Here is a 19,929-nt window from a genome sequence, read left to right on the forward strand (position 1 = left end):
AAACTAAAACTAGAGATCTAAAACTACAAATACCAAGATGTTATGATCTAGAATTAAAAATACTGCATATTTTAACTCAAAAGTTGTCTATTTTATTGTTTCTGCTATTTGTTAGGGATTTTTCTGTATCACAGAATGTGGTTAAAAAGATCCTTTCACAATTTCTCATTTCATTTCAAGATCCACAATTCCATCTAATGCATGGTTTTGCAAACAGTTGTTGTGTTTCTGCTATTGTTCAAGCATTTTGCTAACCAACATTTGTGTGTTTGATAGAGTTGTCGTGTATGGCTCTGGGTGGAGGATCGTTATGTCCCCAGTACAGTGGACTCATGCTCTGGTGGAGTGGTGGTCTTTAACACCGACTATGGACAGGTGAGTGGGGGTGGGGGTGGGGGTGGCGGTGTATGCATTACACAGGAACAGTGGCTTAACATCTGCTCTGTGCACCTTAGATAAAAAACACACTGCTGAACAGGTGTCATGCTCTCATTTTACACAAACACACACTTCTCTGTGTACACGCCTGTTTAGAAAAGACCAGCAGGCTGCTTGTCGTCATGGAGCCCATCAGGTACACAGAGATGACCAGAAACTCAGTTAAGCCTGTTTCTTAGCTGAGCACTATCTGTGTTCTCATCTTCTCGCATGTATATTGAAACACACACAACTTGCTTGTGTCTCTGGCTTTTGTTACTGGTTTACAGTACCATCAGTGGCCCATCTGCTACCTCCAAGTTGAGATCAGAATCTATATAGCTTAATAAAGCAATAAACACCTTCTGTTTAGTCTGTGCATTTTCAGTGTTTTTAAGCATTGGTTTTAGTTGTATTGTTTTAATAAAAACAGCATTAATAACCACATGCTAAACAAATATGTTCACATTTATTATTAACAATAACTTTGTGATAATAATCAGTTAGCTGGAAAAAAAAACAAATTAATAAAATAAATGCACATTAAATATTAAATATACTGCTGAAAAAACTGCTTAAACCAGTCTGAGATGGTTTGCTGGTATTAACTGATTTAAATAAGCGCCCAGCTTGATCAAACTGGTGCTCAGCTGGTTTAGCTCGTCAGCAAGTTGGTCTTCTAGGTCTGACCTGTTGAAAGGAGCAAACAGACCTGCCTGAACAGACTAGGTGACCAGCTGAGACCAACAAACCATTTTAGGCTAGTTTAAGCTGCTTTTTTTCAGCAGGAAATTTGGAGAAGATATTTGTCACACCCCTGGACTGTTTTGTTGTGCTCCATGTCCCAGATTCTCCCCAGTCTGATTAGTTTGATTGTTAGTTGGATTCCAGTTGTGTCTCCTTAGTTCCCCCAGTTATCCGAGTTTAAAAACCAAAGTCCATTCTGTTTGTATTTGTCGGGTCTATTTGTTGAATGTTCTTCCTTTTCTCTGTTTCCAATGGATTATTAAATACATACCAGACTGATGCCAGTTTGAACATCACGTACAGAGCGCCATCATCCAAGGATGGTCCCTGAGCAAATTTCACCGCCTTTGTGGTGTGGACACTGGTGAGAAATGGATATCCGTTCCCTGCCGGTTCCCAGGAGTTTATCGCCATTGCCACTCCTGACCGAAAGCTCAGCCCACCATCTCCCCGTGGTACGGAGCATAAGCCTGAGCCCACCGATGATGGAGAGCCATTTCCTGCCGCGAGCAAGAGCAGAGTATTGCTGCCGGAAGTTGAGCTCAAGGTGCGAGAACCAGCTACAGAGCTCACAACAAGGGAGAAACCTCTGCCCATCTGCATCGCGGCCGAGGGTGAGCTGAGTATAGAGCAGTGTTGGTGCCAAAACCGGGAGGGGGATCTAATAGAGTGGTACTCTGAATTGGAGATCAAACTGCCCCTTCTCCGTCGTCTCCGATGGTCCCGTCTAGCTGCTCTGCTCACCCTCAGCCAACCATCATTGCGGTGCAAACCCCGCGGGATTGCCATCCTCCAGCGTCGCCGAGGTCTGAGTATCCCTCACCTCCACCTCAAGCCTCCGAGGCCTGGACTCCTTGGGTCCTATCTCCTTTGCCTCCACCGTCACCCATCGATCCATCATCTCCACAGCGCTCCCTCATCCCTCCGGCTCCACCTTGGTCGGGCGTCGATCCACCATGGACTCTGGACTTTTTTCCTCTGACTGCGCCTCTTCGCTCCGTCCCTCCGGCTCCATTGGGCTCCTTCCTCCCACCAGCTCCACCTTGGTCCTCAATCACTCTGACTCTGCCACAGATCTCCGGATCTCTGCCTCCACATCGCTCACCAGAGCCCTCGGCTCTACCCTGTCCCCCAGATCCTCGGCACCCCCCTGGATCGTTGGCTGTGGCCTGGGTCCAGCTGGACTTCCCCTGGTCCTCCCTCCATGGTCTCCACCTGTCGTCCTCTTCCCAGATATCTGTTCTCTTCCTGAACCTCCTCCCCAGATACAACCCACTCCCCTTCCCATGTGGTTTCTACGGTGCGAGGACACACCTTCCGGGAGTAATATCATGACCCTTGACTGTTTTGTTGTGTTCCGTGTCCCAGTTTCTCCCCAGTCTGATTAGTTTGATGGTTAATTTGATTCCAGGTGTGTCTCCTTAGTTCCCTCATTATCCTGAGTTTAAAAACCCCAGTCCATTCTGTTTGTATTTGTCGGGTCTCCTTGTTGAATGGGCTCCTTGTTCTCTGTTTTCAATGGATTGTTAAAGACTATTGTTCGTGATTACTTCAACGAGTGCTCGTTCCTCGAGAATTTGACTATGATATGAGAGTCTTGAGACTTGTACAGCTATGTATTAAATTGGTTGGCTGGGATAATGGAAAATTATAGAGTTTTGAAGGTCATTGTACAAAAAATACTGCCAAACAACTTTGCATCAATGTGCATTAATATAGAATTCAGTTGTTGTGCCATCGTGGACTTATGCAGTATAATTATCGATTATTCCCTCCAAATTGTGATTATTAATTATGATTATCACAGTTTACATTGAAAGATGTTGATACCATTGTTTGATGCAACTGCATGCCATATTTTTATATGAAAATAAACAAGCTGAAAACACTCTAATTGAAACCTTATAGTGGTTTTCTATAGTATTAAGCCTCAAATGTCAAATATACATTTGATTGGTTTCTTCTTTAAATCATATTTTTTTAAAAAAGTTAAAATATGAATGCTATTATAATTTTATTCTAAAACATTTGAAAAACCCTTAATATATCATGTAGAAAGAAAAAAAAACATATCTTAAAGGCCTTGATATACTTCAAACGAAATCGAAGAGCAAACTGATATGACGTAATTTCGAACAAAATCGGGCCAAAACAAAGTTCATTTTGACATTTCAAAACAACTCACCCAAACAAACTTTCTGGGGGAGTTCGTTTGGCTCCTAAACACCTTTAAGTTTCTATTGGTCCGTGGCATTTACGCAATCGATGGATGTTTCACATTTTTGTTTTACCTTCTTTGTATATTGCTCTCTTTTTTGTTTCTCTTGTGATCATTACACAAATGAAAACATAAATACTGTGAACAAAAGACAAACATACTGTTAATATGTGTTGAAAATGTGTGTTTTGTTCAGGTGTACACCTACAAACAGAATGCCGTGAGCAGGCAGAGGGTTTACCCCATGCACAGCAGCAGTATCAATGGGGTCGAAGACATGGCAACCCTACTGGACCTGCACGATGGGGCCATTCTACACAACCTGCAGCTCCGCTACACACAGAAGAGCATATATGTGAGCAAACACACATAAACACAGACATCCACACACACATACTCCATATATTATAGTCTGTTGTTTATTATTGAGTGTGCATTTTTACAAGTGAGTGTGTGTGTGTGTGTGTGTGTGTGTGTGTGTGTGTGTGTGTGTGTGTGTGTGTGTGTGTGTGTGTGTGCTCTTGTTTTTGTTACATATCAGGACACAACTCTGTATAATGACATGGGTATGACACAGGTATTACAAGGAGAGGGTGACTTATGAGGACATAACCCATGTCCCCATTTTTCAAAACGCTTATAAATCATACAGAAAGAGTTTTTTTGAGAAAGTAAAAATGCACAAAGTTTCCTGTGAGGGTTAGGTGTAGGTTTGGTGTAGGGCCATAGAATATACAGTTTGTACAGTATAAAAACCATTACACCTATGGGATGAACCCACTTTTCACAAAAACAAATGTGTGTGTGTGTGTGTGTGTGTGTGTGTGTGTGTGTTTGTGTGTGTGTGTGTGTGTGTGTGTGTGTGTGTGTGTGTGTGTGTGTGTGTGTGTGTGTGTGTGTGTGTGTGAGTGTGTGAGTGTATGAATGTTTCAGTTGTGGTAAAAGATGCACTTGTCAAGGATAGTTTAGGTTGTTATGCAGGTGGCTGGGTGGCTTTCTGGTCTTTAATGTGTCAAAGTAAAATATATTTGTTTAATTATATGTCTCTATCCCTTTCACTCTTTCTTTATACTGCCTCTTTGAGCCTTTCCTTACAACAGTATACTGTGTTCTTCCTTGGGGATGGTTCAGCTGTGTTAGGTGTACGTATGTGTGTGTGCGTGTGTGTGTGTGTGCACTGTCGGGATGTGGTCTGTGCCAAAAGCACTTAGTCCAGTTCCAGATTTCCAGACTCACTCTAAGGAACAGAGTTAACATGCTACTGCTGACTCTCTAAACAAGATCACCACTCTGAATTCAAGTCCAATTAATACATAATGATTGTTTGTGTATGGACTCAGGGGGACTTAACATCTGTCAGGTTAACATCTGTCTACACTGCTCAGTAGTTGTATTTAAAGGGATAGTTCACCCAAAAAAATTTTTGTCAACATTTACTCAACCTCTTGTCATTTCAAACCTGTATGACTTTCTTTCTTCTGTGGAGCACAAAAATGAATAACATAAATATCCTGGTCACTCTTTTCAATATAACGGAAGTGAATAAGGTCTGGGTCTATCATGCTTCAAAAGGACACAAATGCTCCATAAAAATAAAATTAATTATTGCAGAACTAGATCAATGATTCATTGTAAATATCTGATACAAAAGAATGATTTGTTCACAAATCGAACATGACTGGTTGTCTTATGAATGGGCCAAGAAGAGCTAGGGCAGATGTCAGGACTTTCAGTGAAAAATGACTTGAAATTCAGTCTTTTCCCCACATAGTGCTATCATATTACTATCGTATGACTATTGTATGAAGTCTATGTAGCATACAAGACTATTTTTATAATACTTGTATGGTTCATATTTGCCACTCTAGCACTTGACAGCCCAATCTCTCATTTACTTTCATTATATTAAAAATGGTGATATTATATAATATATATATATATATTATATTATATATATTATATAATATAATGGCAATGCCATGACTTTTCAAAAAGCATATTTTATGTTTCACAAAAGAAGAAAAAAAGCATTTGGGTTTAAAATAAAATTAGGTAAATTATGAGAATTTTCATTTAGTGGTGAATTGTTCCTTGATATTTCAAACATTTTCAATACACTGGTTTTGATTGAAAACCAGTACACTGTCATTGATTCGTAAAGATATTTTAATTTGTCAAACATTATGATAAAAAGGCTAATTTTTTATTTTTCACACAACCTAATAATAATAATAATAATAATAATCCTTACATGTCCATGCTCTTATACAGTATAGTAATAACCTGTCATTGAGAATTCTAAAATAATGAAAAAGCAGTCATTCCAGGTGGTGATTCACACCACTCTCTCTCTATCTTTGTCTGTCTGTCTGTCATGTGAGGCTGGATTAGATCAGTTTGAGTGTGAGATAACCAGTCAACTATGTGAGTGTTTTTGGTCTGCAGGTATGTGATGGTTATCACAGTAACGTCAGAGTTACTCACTTATAGAAAATACACACCTCCTGTTTCAACATGACTGAAGACTTTTCCCACACCTTATTAGGGGTTGAGAAAAAAGGCCAGAAGGACTAGATGATGTTTTAATGTGAACCTGTAATGCCAAAAAGGTGTGTATTATGGCTAGGACTAGCTTAAAAAAACAGACGTGCATGTTTTTTATATAAAATCTGAATTCATAATTTATTAGGATCATTATACAGAACAGTTTAAAAATCATGAACTGTTGACACAAAAAGTGTCACGTTTAAAATTTTGCACAATAAACCAATGCATTCACCAACAATTTTGACAGATTGAAAACACATTTTTCTTCATCGTCTTGTGTTCTACTATTAGCTTATTTTTTATACCCATTGTTAAATGTTTTCAATTAAATCTTTATTTTGCAGTTCCATTTGGTCCCACTAGTGGAGCGCAAATGACACACTTTATCATTATAATGTTCTCATAAACCCCACCCATCCATGTTTGTAAATCTAATAAATTGATTGGCTAATTACAGCAGCCGTCACAGGTCTGCTAACTGATTTGCTAATTGGTGACATATTGGAGCAATCAGAACGAATTAGGGTGTTATTTGTATGTGGTTAGTTTTTGGTGGTCTGTCAAATGTCTGCCTATTTCTCAGGGAACTTCAATGTTATACTAAAAATTAATGCACAAAATCACAAAGAAGTTTATTTTCCAATTTCCAAGAGGTGATTAGACTAAGTACAAATAAACAGAAACATTCTTCATGCCATTAAAAACACATAAGTCACGATGAAATTAAAAGTTTATGGTTGAGTGTGTGTGTGTGTGTGTGTGTGTGTGTGTGTCATCTTGTGGAATGTGTGTGTCTAGCTGAGATCTGATTCCACAGCATTTAAAACACAAAGACAGTTCTCTCTCTCTTGCTCCCTCTCTGATTATAAACAGCTGTGGACTTTTTTTGCCTTACATTTGGACAGAAAATACTAGGCCAGCTTCCCACATCATAACACACATACACACACAATGGGGCTGGTGATCCAGAAAATGTCTTTTGCATGTGAGGTTTAACTCTTTTTCATAGTATTGCTCCCTCTCTATTTCTTTTTCAGCCCCTCTTTTTTTGCTGTAGTTCGAGCGTGTAGCAGGAAATAGTTCTGCTTCAGTTGGGCCGGATCATGTTTCAACTGAGTTTAACATTGAGAGGATGTGTGTGTAATGTGTCTGAGTTCATTATGCATCACTATGCATAGCTGTCACTCTCGGTTGTCTCTCTAGACTGCAATCTCATGACTGAATCTGTCTGTACATGTGGAACAGCATATAAAATGTGCTTTTTGAAAAAGTGCATATTTTAACGTACTGTACTTTGACTGTAATCTGCTTTATGAGTTCTTAACTGTGAAGGTCTTAGTAGCACCATTGGACTGAGCCCAACAACAACAGAGCGATACAGATGACGTCCAAGCCTCCGTTCCATATGAGAATGTATATTATATAAATCTCATTTATATAACTCTAAATTTCATATAGAATTTTCCGTATTATGACGTATATCCAAGCTAAATGGCTTCTAGTATAGAAAAACTAATTGCTGACTGGCACTCCATTTATTTTTTCTATTGGAAGTGTTAGATTTGTCATTTGCTAATTACTGTCATCTCAATGTGAGTGACAAAGTGTAAAAAGTGTAAAAAAACCATGATGTGCACAAATAAATCATATATTGTATTATAATAAACACTGCAATATCGTGCAACATAACCACATTTCTGTAAAAAAAAATCACTGGAAATAAATATTGTTCTTATACAGTTTTACATACTGCTTTTTAAACAGTAGATGGTATATAATGTGCAGTATTTGTAGTTAGCAGCATAATAGTATTCCATTCCAGACATAGATGCTGTCACCTAGATTCTGAGACAGAAGTGCACCTTGGTTTTAAATTGGGAAGGTTTTTTTTTTTTTAAGAATGACTTCATTTTTCCTGTTCTAAAAAAAGAAGGGAAACCCGCCAGCCCATTCTGAGCAAACTGATAACACCTGTGACTCAATAAGAAGGCTTTCCCCTTCTGAGGACCACAAACTGACAGCTTAATGTCTGCTTTAAAACTTCTTACTCTACGGTGTCTCTGTTTCCAGCTGTCTCTCGCTGAATTACAGTCTGACATTAATATTGCTATAAAACCTACTGTGTAAATTCATCTCGATGATTTGACTGAACAAATCTCATAAACAAGACATGCAAAATTTCATTTAAACTTTCATCCTTTATTGATTCTTTAGGAGAAATTTGATTTTGACACACATTGTATTCAATTGAGACATTAGCACGAAACAGCAAGTGATGAAAGCTTTAATAAATCTTTAATGTTTCTTTCTTCTGTAAAACACAGAAGAAGATGATTTGAATGTTTCAACTGTTTTTGTTTATATAATGAACGTCAGTAGAGTCCGAAACAACATTGGATCCCATTGATTTTTATTGTGTGGACAAAAAGACAGACATTTTTAAAAATATTTTCTTTTATGTTCCTGAGAAGAAAGTCATACACTTTTGAAATGACATTTTTTAATGAATTATTTATTTTAAGTATCTTTAGAATGAACTGAAAATATATGTTTTTTACATCTTGTTTTATATCATGTAAATTCAAATTTCATCTTCAGCCATACATGTATTCATGATCATGCATACGATATGATAAGAGAATTACAGGAGTGTGTCCTAAACCCTGAACATTTGACCGTTTAGATGTCAATTTGCACTTATTTGACATTCAAATCAACAGATCCAGATCTCAACAACCAAGCCAATCTATTTGCTTCAATGGTTAGAAAAGTTGGTTAGGAGATACCAAAGCACACACGGACATGTGCGCATGCTCATGGACACAAAGATATTCACTTAAAGTTATTCACTTAATAAGATTTTATTTTTACTATTCTTTTCCTATCTGTTTGCAGACATATATCGGCTCTATTTTAGCAGCAGTAAACCCTTATCAGAGTCTGTCAGATCTGTATGATGCCACAGCCATAGAACGATACAGTCGACATCACCTGGGCGAAATTCCTCCTCACATTTATGCCATTGCTAACGAGTGCTACAGATCACTGTGGAAGCGCTCCAACAACCAGTGTGTGCTCATCAGGTATGTTTCTGTATTGCATTGCATTGCACATCATTATGCATTTAACTAACTAGTGGTTTCTGCAGGCTTCATTTCGACCGCTCTTTTTTTTTCATTTAGACTCTCTAATTTTCTTTTAATCTTCAGACAGTCTGAATATATAGTTTTCTGCCGTGACTTTAACTCTCAAGTCTAACCTCTTGCTAAGGTGTGAGATCAAACTCATGGCTGCCCGGCAGCACTCATTACACAAGCATGCATAGGTTAAAGGTGTCAGACTGCTGTTTTTGTTCTTTGCACTGCAGATTTCTCATTGGCTTTAGTGAGAGCCAATACAAACTGGCAGAATACCTGACCGCTGTGGCCAAGCCTAGACTAAGAAAAGCCCTGAGCATGTACAGACTCAGCAAACATGCGACATTGATAGGGCTACCAAAATGAGACAGGCTTTTCTATAACTGCACAAAAATCGAGCTAGAAACTGAAGTGTACTTCTTAACTACAGCTGTATCTACACACAATATGAGAACGCTTTCTTTTGCGATTTTTACAAACTGCAACAGAATTTCAATGGAAATCTAATACTTACTAACTCCCAGACCTGCAGGATGAAACCACAGCAAGCACAAACAAGCCTTGCCTTATGAAAAGGGCAAGCAGTAGGACACAAACACAACACTGAAAGTAACTTTGCACAGGCAAAAAATAACTGTATATTTAGGAACAACAATTTTTCAGTGATACCTTTACTTTTCTATAATATGGTACATGTCCTATGACATTTCCATAAGGCACAAATCTCTTTCTCTGTTGTTAAAACTATGAGATAAACTATAATATTAATATAGAATTAACCTAGCATGAAAAATATCTAATTTTACACATTTTAAATGTCTCTATTCCCGTTAAATTGTTTATTTATTTTGGTCTGTCCCACAGCAGTTTATAAAAGAAGTCTGTTGTGCTCAACAAGGCTGCATTTATTAAGGTTAAGACAGTAATATTACAAATTATTATTACAATTTAACATAACATTTTTCTGTTGTAATATATTTTAAAATGCAATTTATTCCTCTGATGGCAAAGTTGAATTATCAGTAGCCATTACTCCAGTCTTTACATGATCCTTCAGAAATCATTCTAATATGATGATTTGCTTCTCAAGAAATATTTCTTAATGCTGTCAATGTTTAAAACAGTTGTGCTGCTTAATATTTTTTGTGGAAATCGTGATACTTTTTTTTTTAGGATGCTCTGATTAATTTTTTGTAACAATGTAAGGCCTTACTCTCACGCTTGGGTCAATTTAATATGCCCTATTAATTTCTTTAAAAAAAAAAGTTTACATCTTACTGACCCCAAACTTTTGAACCATAATGTACATATATTTGTATATGGAATATTTATTGCTTGAATAATGTGTTAGTTCATTATTGTGCCAGTAAAGCTTCTTGTATCTTGAAAGGCTCCTTGAATAAGAGCCAGAATGTAACAGCCCTCTGCTGGCCACATAAGCTCATTACAACTTTCAGCTAATATTCATCACCCAGCACTGATATTTTCTTTGTGTGTGTCAGTGGGGAGAGTGGAGCAGGTAAAACTGAGAGCACGAAGATGATTCTGCGCTTTCTGTCTGCAATGAGTCAGCAAAGTGTGGCGCTCTCAACTGCAAAGAGAGCATCATCTCATGTAGAGGAGGCAATTCTGGAGAGCAGGTTTGTACGTATATTAAATAACACAAAACACTCCATGTAAACAGTGAGCTCACTCATATGCATGAATGCATCTGTCTCTCTGTCTCTGTAGTCCAATAATGGAGGCATTTGGAAATGCTAAAACAGTTCATAATAACAACTCCAGTCGCTTTGGGAAATTCATCCAGCTTCATTTCAGCCAGCATGGAAACATCCAGGGAGGAAGAATCACAGACTGTATCCTCTCTTTGGATTGTTGGATGTGTTGTTTGGATGTGTCAACCGTTAGTTCACGTCTTTAGCTTTTTTTTATTACCTGTGCTGTGATAGTGTCTCTTTCTGCATTTGCCTTGACTTAATTTTTTTCAACAAACAGACCTTTTAGAAAAGGTGAGTTTCTTATATTCATGAAACTTTTGCATGTATGATTGTGTGCGTGCGTGCGTGTCATTTATGTGGGTCACTGATCATGTCTTTGTTTGACTCTTATTGTCTGTGTTTCTCTCAGAATCGCGTTGTGCGTCAAAATCCTGGGGAAAGAAATTATCACATATTCTACGCTCTGCTGGCCGGAACCAGCGCAGAACAGAGGGGTATATATCTGAACAAATTAATTTAGGCTTTGTTAACACCAGTGTTATTTTAGTATCATTGAGACAGTGCTATAGTTTTTATCCATATTTGGATTTTGCAGCTAGCTGAAATAAAAAAGCGTTACGATTATATTTTATGTTATTTCAGTTAACAATATTTTATTTAAAGTAATTATTTTTTATGGTTTTAGTTACTATAGATTAATACAGCAATCCTGGTTAAACACTAATACATAAATTTGCTTTTCAAGTCCAAATTGTGATAGATGACTTTGCTATCCTTTTGTGTGCAAAACTGTGTTGGGTTTTTTTCAGTTTAGGCACCTTTTGGTGCTGTCACGGTCAGATGAGACAGAGGTCAGGAGGTTATAGTATCACAGGGAATCAGTGCTGTTTGTTACACAGTATCAGTTTGTTTAAGATCTGTGTTTGTCGCTCTCACTCATTTTCTCACAGAGTCATTCAACCTTTCCCCTCCGGAGAGCTTTCACTATCTGGGTCTGTCTGGATGTGTGAAGGACAAAGCCATTAATGACACAGAAACTTTTCAGGAAGTGCTGGTAAGACAGTCACAACATCACTGTATGGTTACTATTAAGTACCATTTACATTTTTACTATTTTCTCTCTTTTTTTTTAAGGATTAAATTTTAATGAATGAAAGTTCAAAGAAACAGCATTTATTTGAAATATAAATTTTTGTAGCGCCCTGAAAGTCTTTACTAAAAGTATTAATTTCTTTAATAAAATCGTATTGACTTCAAACTTTTGAACAAGTGTATAAATGTATTAATACTGTTGTCTTGTGTTTTAATGCTGGTTGACTGTGTTTTGTTTGTTAGAATGCTCTGAGGACAATGCAGTTTGGAGAAGAGAACATCAAGGAGGTGTTGAGGCTCCTGTCAGGAATCCTGCATTTGGGAAACATTGAGTTTTTAACAGCAGGTGGAGCACAGGTCTGCTCTAAATCAGGTAAGCGCTCCTCCACTCTCCGCTCTGTTTTTCTTTGACTTGATTGTTGAACTTATGATTTATTAGTATAGATTGCTGATATGAACTGCATTACATTTATATTAATATGTTAATGCTAAATATGTGTATGTTTAGCTCTCAGTAAAGCTGCAGATCTTTTGGGGTTGGATTGTGCCCAGTTGGCTGAAGTTTTGACCCACAGATCCATGATCCTCAGAGGAGAAGAGATCAGCACACCTCTCACTGTAGAGCAGGTAACGGGGTGTAACAGTTTGTTTCCCATCAAACACCACAACTTAACTTCACAATATTTACAAACAATTTTCAATTCAGTACCAGCGTATTACTGCTAAGTGTAAGAAAATCACTGAGAGAATGAGAAAATAAATAGTATGAGATTGAGAAAATCAGCTCTCACAGTGAGATAATACATGATACCTGTATGAACAGTCAAGTCACACCTGAAAATCAGGGTTGCAAAGCGGTTGAAATCGTATGGTTAACTTCCGGAAACATTCCATAATTTTGGAAAACATTTGGAAACAGCACAGATATCATTAGAATTATTCTGTACTCAACAAAAACATGTCTAGAAACTCTCTCTCCCTCTAGAAGACTTCACGTGTAACTGCATTCTGTTAATAAACATTTCACCTTTTTATCACTGTATGCATAGAGAGGACAACATCTGTATAAGGTCTCACAAACATCCCATCACAAGATGTGTTTCCTGTATTTAATTAATATTTGAATAAATATATAACATTTATAATTAAACATAACTAAAGAGCTTTTGACACACACACACACACACACACACACAAAACAAGTAAGTGGAAGACTTTTCCAGGACTACAAATGGAAAAAAAGCAGAAGGGGAGAAAATCAACACCTGAGATATATTTTGAGGATGGATTTAACAACCCCCCCCCCCCCCCCCACCCCCCAGATTAATCAGATTTAAAGCTTAATTAATTATATTTAAGTAAAGTTAAGCTTTACCCTTTGTAGTCAGAATAATAACACAAATATGCCTGTGTGTGTATCAGGCAGTGGACTCGAGGGACTCTATGGCGATGGCTCTGTACTCTCAGTGCTTTACTTGGATCATTCGTAAATTGAACAACCGTATCAATGGCAATGAAGACTTCCGATCCATCGGCATCCTGGACATCTTCGGATTTGAGAACTTTGAGGTGAGAGCCATTATGATGAGTTTTGAACCTACTGCTCATGACTAGTGTTATTTTATTCTTTCTGCTTGATATTTTTCTTCTTCTTCTCAGGTGAACCGGTTTGAGCAGTTTAACATTAACTATGCAAACGAGAAGCTTCAGGAGTATTTCAACAAGCACATTTTCTCTCTAGAGCAACTTGAGTACAACAAGTAAGTAAGGTCATTACAAATTTGAACACATCACCAACAGCAAAATACATTTTAAATTAAATTAAAATTATGCATTTAGCAGACGCTTTTATCCAAAGCGACTTACAGTGCATTCAGGCTATCAATTTTTACATATCATGTGTTCCCGGGGAATCGAAACCCCCAACCTTGTGCTTGATAGCGCAGTGCTCTACCAATTGAGCTACAGGAACACTTCAAAAAACACAAAAAACTAAATAATTTTGTTTAATAATAATTAATAAAACACAAGCAAAACCCACTTCAAAGGCAACCAAGGCACATGGCAAACATCTAATTCTCAGCCATTTATTTCTCTGTGTTTGTTTGTGTTCATAGAGAAGGGCTGGTCTGGGATGATGTCAACTGGATGGACAATGGAGAGTGCCTTGATCTCATAGAGAAGGTAAAAACACAAACACAAACCCATTTAGAATTAAACACTGTCTACATTCTGACGCTATATACAGTATCTGAGTTTGTCTGTGCGTGTGTTTTCTCTGCAGAAGTTGGGTTTGCTCGCTCTCATGAATGAGGAGAGTCATTTTCCTAAAGGCACTGATGGCACGTTGTTGGAGAAACTCCATAGCCAGCATGCTGTAGGTCATACACAGACATCATCATTTTTCTGAAGGGCAGCAGGTTTACATGAATAAGAGCTGTAAGCAAGAATGTAACCAAAGAGGCAAAGCAAACTTTTAACCCACCACAGAATTGAATATTGGGCATAAAATCACCCTGAATATGGGAACTGCTGTATAATCACTAATCTATATCTCTCTCCATCTTATTAGAGGAATCAGTTCTATGTTAAGCCTCGTGTTGCAGTTCACCAGTTTGGAATCAAGCATTATGCAGGAGAGGTACAACACCCTTTTTTATGATTTATATATGAGTAAATTAGCATTTGTAAGCATCTTTCAACAACCAGTGACATTATACTCAGATATCAAGTTTCATAATAGTGCTTCATATTAGATCATATTTCATAATATGCAGGTACAGGTACAGATGTTGCTTATAAAGTAATATAGCTTGTAATTTTAATGTGCATTGTTTTTTTTTTGTATTTCTTAAGAGTCAAGAGGCATTATTATTTATTAACATAAGCAGTGTTTTATTAAATATATGATTAAATAGACTTTTGATACAATATGGTTTGTTAATTACAGCCACTAAGTTGTTGGTCACATTAATATACATTAATACATACAATACATTTAGTTATGAAATTATAATTTATGGATTTTTAATAAGATAAGTGCATCATTTGGATATTGCAAGACTTTATATTATAAAAACATTATTTGTACGACAAAGTTTCATTTGGAAAAAGAAAGATAAATTGTAGTCTCTTCACCTGTAGTGCACTGCATATATCATGTGTTATGGTATATAATAGAGAATGAGACAAACCTGTGGTCAACATCAGCTTTACAGGTGTCATGTCTCAGATTAACATCCTGCTTTTTGTCTCCAGGTTGTGTATGATGTCAGAGGAATCCTGGAGAAGAACAGAGACACTTTCAGAGATGATATTCTCAACTTACTCCGAGAGAGCAGGTGTGTGTGTATGTACTGTATGTATGTAGTTGTGTGACTGTTCTCTGTGAGGTCATTTGTTCACATGCTCCTGTTCAATGCTCAGGTTGGATTTTGTGTATGATCTTTTTGAGCGAGTGAACACCTGGACTGGACAGGACACAGTCAAGTGCGGCTCAAAGTATCGCAGACCTACTGTTAGCTCCCAATTTAAGGTAGGAAACTACAACTCCCATAATGCTTTAGAGTAGGTAAACAGTAACTAAATTTAAATGTATTTAAATGTATTTGTGTTTAACTAAAGAAAATTCCAAAACCGTTAGAGGATTGTCTGTCCATCTTTCAGTTATAATAAAATAATTAACTAACTAAAGGTAGTAGTTAGTAGATGAAGTGTATTAGGTATAAAACATTTTAACATTTTGTAACAGATGATTTATTTCTACCCAGAATTCATTGCACTCCCTGATGTCTACCCTTAGTGCCTCCAATCCATTCTTTGTACGCTGCATTAAACCCAACAATAGCAAGGTATGTGTCACACACACAAACGAATGAACATTAAATGTCTGCTTCTTAACCCAAGAAGCAGATTTTGTGTCAGTTTGTGTAACTTTGTATTATGTTCAGGTTTGGAATTAATGGTGATATCCAGTTTTGAGTGGTTTCATTTATTTTGAAAATGCCAGTCGGCTCACATTTATGGGACAGGTTCCAGTGCAGACATCTACAACATATCAAATAGACACGCACACTATCAGATGGTCATCATGTGTGTGGTTGTATATCTCTCCATTTTCAGTAGCGACAGATGGATATTACACATCATATACTCGATGTGAAGATTTAAGTCTCCTGATAGACACAGACACATGCTCTGCACACTTTTCTATTCAGACTGCATTGGACTCGAGGCCATTCAGCAGGCTGCCTATTAACTCTACAGCAGATGTGTGTTTTGTGTATGTTAGTTTCTCTTTGTTCACTTGTTTGAGGTCAGTGCAGTGGTGTTAATGGGACGCATCAATTCTGTTCCATTCTACTTTTGCTTTCAGATCATGCATTAACAAATCTATGCTGAAGTAAATCAATTTGCAAATTCAGCCTCATGCAGAAGTCAGAAGTATATACTGTATCTCAAATTTATATTTACTATGTATACATTATTTAAATTATATTATATATAAAAAGCACCTCTGGTAAACAAAATAATAATAACAGAGTAATAATCATAATTTAATTTAAGAGAAATCAAACAGACACGTGATAATTATTTTTACTTGACTTGAATTATTGTTTCCCTTTTTTCTTTTCAAATAAACTTGACTTATAGTTAATAAAAATATAGATAAAATATAAGCTAAAAATGTATCTTTTTTTTATTATGTCTATCATGTATAGCATCTATCAATTTATCTGTTTTCAATTTTTAGCGATGTATTTAATATTCAATTCTTATTAAAATCGTTCTTCAGTAAAAATAGATTATTATAATCATTTATAATATAAATATACAATGTTTTGTTAATGAACTAATTTACAATTATGTATGATATCTCTTTATAAGTCTGGCTTTCTGTCAATTATATTTTAGTTGTATGTCTATGTCTATCTCTCTCTCTCTCCGCTGTTCCCCCACTTTATTTGAATGTAAACAGCTGGGGTGGCTTCTGCCCCTTTTCTACCCACAATGCATTTTCTCTCCAATGTCCCCTTCCCCCTTTGAACACAAATTAGCCCAGCATGGGTCTGATCTCCATGGCAACCAGCAGTGTGTGAATGAGAGCGGAGAGGTTGGGTGTGTGTGTGTGTGTGTGTGTGTGTGCGAGCTGACCAGTTGATCACTGGCTCGTTGAGAACATACAGTCACTCAGCTCTGCTGACGGTCACAGGATGAGAAAGGACACATTACTGTACAGTAAGTTTTCATATATCATTAAACTAAACTTTCAGCCAGTTGTTGTAAAACAGAACTGATGTAGTGATGTTTAGACAGATGCTGAGAGTTTTTCCAGATGTTTGAATATCCATTTGACTGTGACATAGTCTTCAATTATATGAGTGGTCAGATATCTGTTTACCTGTTGAGTAATGAAGATGCTTCTCAAAGTTTTGCTTATTAAAGAGGAGATTTATGAGAACTGTTTGCACTATTCTGATGGTTTGTTTCTTAAAGGGATAGTGTTAGGGATACAGTGAAAGTCATTGGGGTCCAAACAACATTGGACCCCCGTGACTTTCACTGTTTGCACAAAAACACTGACACATTTTTCAGAATAACTACTTTTGTGTTTCACAGACAAAAGAAAGAGAATCCGGTTTGGAACAACATGGCTGAGTAAATGAAGATAGAATTGTCATTTTGGGTTGAAATATCCCTTTAATATGTTTTATATTTAGTAGTATTTGTTTTTCTGGGAGACGATTAAAGAGACATGTTGTCCCTCCCCCCATGAAGCACTCTGACATTGATCCTGTCTGCTTTCTGTGACTTGTGCTGCATGTATCAGTATGTTAATGTGCCTCTGACTATAATGAATGATTGTGTGAGTGTGTGTGCGTGTGTTTATGTGTGTGTGTGTGTGTGTTGGTATTGACCTTAGGCTCACAGAGCTCATTCACCACTCATCTCCTCATCTCACTTTCATTCTGGTTCATTCCTCCTTCCACAGAGATGACATTTAGAAGTGGGGATCATAGTGCCCCATTTCCGACCTCAGCCCCACACAGGGTCAGAGGTCAGGAGGAGAGGGGGTGATGATGTCCTATTAAGTGTGTTTGAAGAATGAATCCACTCAAAGCTCAACCAATCTATATTTGAAAGCAGAATAAATTCAGCTAATTTAGATTTTGAACTTTTTTTAGAGCAGTGAAGGAACTGTAGAGATTTAAATTGTTACAATGTTTCTGTCTTTCTTTTGCAGATGCCCAATCAGTTTGAGCAGTCTGTAGTCCTCAACCAGCTGAGATATTCTGGGATGTTGGAGACAGTTAAAATCAGGCGTTCTGGGTTTCCGGTTCGGAGAACGTTCAAGGATTTCTGTGCCAGGTTTGTCCCCCAAACACAACAAACTCACATATTTCTGCTAAAAATGTATTTGTTCTGAAACTTTTTCATTCTGGTTTCCTTTTTTTAGTGAAAATACAGAGAGATTTTATTCAATTTTATATACGTTTTTACAATACCACTTTTGGCATAGTTAAGTCATTATCCTTTTTTTCAATCCAAACAAGCCTCAATTTTTGGACAAATTTTGCACCATTTAACATTTTTCTATTTCTTTTTAAATCAATAGATTCACAGTGTTCACTCACTTAAAGTCTTGTGTTTAGACTCTTTTGCAGGACAGTTTAATATGGAGGTAAATCAGTAGCTAAACTCGAGAGGTTGAAGATCTGATTGTGAGAACTTGTCATATTAATATTTGTATTTGTAAGTTAAAATTTACACTCACAGCTCTGATGTGAAAAGCTGAATCTTTCAATTTGCACACACAGACAATGATCAAAACACCCGTGTTTTGAATTGGAAGTTGTAGATTAGTCACAAATGTGTAGAATGACATTCACACAAAGAAAATGACATACACACATGTTTACGACATATTTACTTTTGCACTTTACTTCAGTTTCGCTGCACAACGCCAAGTCGGCACTTACAACCTCTCAGATCTGGAAGTACAAGTTCAAATCCTAGCGCTCTGACTTTTGCTACTCTTTTTGCTGTATTCTGTTGCAAAATTCACTTGTGCACTTGTATATGCAGATGTGAGAGAGCGGGGCTTTGGTGCGAATGAAGACATTTTATTGGTCGATGCCCGACCAATGAACAACGCCAATTGTTTCACTGAATATACTTAGCTTTGACAGGATTTTAAGACACTGCATTCATTTTGCCATTCAGGTATTATCTAGTAGACAAATAATGCAACATATTTTATATGTATATCCCACTGCATATTGCAGAGTAAACTCGCTGTACCAGAGCATGCTTTGATCTCACCGCCACGCGGTCACCTGGTTCATGGAGCTATCAATAGTACTAAACTAAATATTTTGTCAATATGCTTAAAATGTGTAAATTGGGACAGACAGCAGTTTCATTAAATTTGCAGCGATTACTAGTAATTTGTAACACACAAAGTGCATTGATTATGCATGGATAACTATGTTGACTAATGACTATGCGTTACAATAGCATTTTATATTGGAAAATGGAACAGCATTATGTTCTCATACTCCTCCTTGGCAGTTAAATTTGACTAAACAATTAAGGGTAACTTTTAACCAATAAAATAACTGTACTACATGTTAACTCAGTCCTGTTTAGGTAATTTGAAGAGATCATGGTACTAAATAATATGCGCAATAATTATGATCCATGAATGACCATTTGAAATATAACATTTTCTAATATGGTTATTATTTATACTACAATAACTGTAGTATTTAGGTTTAAATTCCAGTGCAAAGAGGCACGCTTTAAATTAGAGGCATTTGGTGGCCAGAAAGATAATATTCATATGCAATTCCATTGCTTAAACACTAGATGGCCTTGTTGATGTTTAATAAATACATGTATTTAGCTCTACTAGTTGCTCAAAACAGTATTTCTGGTCATAAGTGCTTATTTTTTAGGTTTTGCTGTTTAATGTACATTTAGACATTATTAAACACTCGATTTTTATTTTTAAAAAAAATAATAATGTTGCATTTAAAAAGGTTCATTACTG

General features: G+C 36.9%; 1 protein-coding gene across 1 annotated transcript in view; it reads left to right on the forward strand.

The window, feature by feature from the left end:
• The window catches only part of LOC132154601 (unconventional myosin-X-like), a 47,392-nt gene that overhangs the window by 11,035 nt on the left and 16,428 nt on the right, over positions 1-19,929 (forward strand). The window contains exons 2-20 of the mRNA XM_059563230.1: positions 277-375; positions 3,579-3,737; positions 8,825-9,012; positions 10,569-10,706; positions 10,798-10,922; positions 11,062-11,075; positions 11,194-11,278; positions 11,735-11,838; positions 12,120-12,249; positions 12,385-12,503; positions 13,299-13,445; positions 13,536-13,636; positions 13,994-14,060; positions 14,161-14,253; positions 14,449-14,517; positions 15,135-15,217; positions 15,303-15,411; positions 15,647-15,727; positions 18,121-18,245. Coding sequence (XP_059419213.1) covers positions 277-375; positions 3,579-3,737; positions 8,825-9,012; positions 10,569-10,706; positions 10,798-10,922; positions 11,062-11,075; positions 11,194-11,278; positions 11,735-11,838; positions 12,120-12,249; positions 12,385-12,503; positions 13,299-13,445; positions 13,536-13,636; positions 13,994-14,060; positions 14,161-14,253; positions 14,449-14,517; positions 15,135-15,217; positions 15,303-15,411; positions 15,647-15,727; positions 18,121-18,245 — 2,036 coding nt within the window. The remainder of the gene's footprint in view (positions 1-276; positions 376-3,578; positions 3,738-8,824; positions 9,013-10,568; positions 10,707-10,797; positions 10,923-11,061; positions 11,076-11,193; positions 11,279-11,734; positions 11,839-12,119; positions 12,250-12,384; positions 12,504-13,298; positions 13,446-13,535; positions 13,637-13,993; positions 14,061-14,160; positions 14,254-14,448; positions 14,518-15,134; positions 15,218-15,302; positions 15,412-15,646; positions 15,728-18,120; positions 18,246-19,929) is intronic.

The sequence above is a fragment of the Carassius carassius genome, chromosome 12 (genome assembly GCF_963082965.1).
Source record: "Carassius carassius chromosome 12, fCarCar2.1, whole genome shotgun sequence".
Classification (NCBI taxonomy): Eukaryota; Metazoa; Chordata; class Actinopteri; order Cypriniformes; family Cyprinidae; genus Carassius; species Carassius carassius.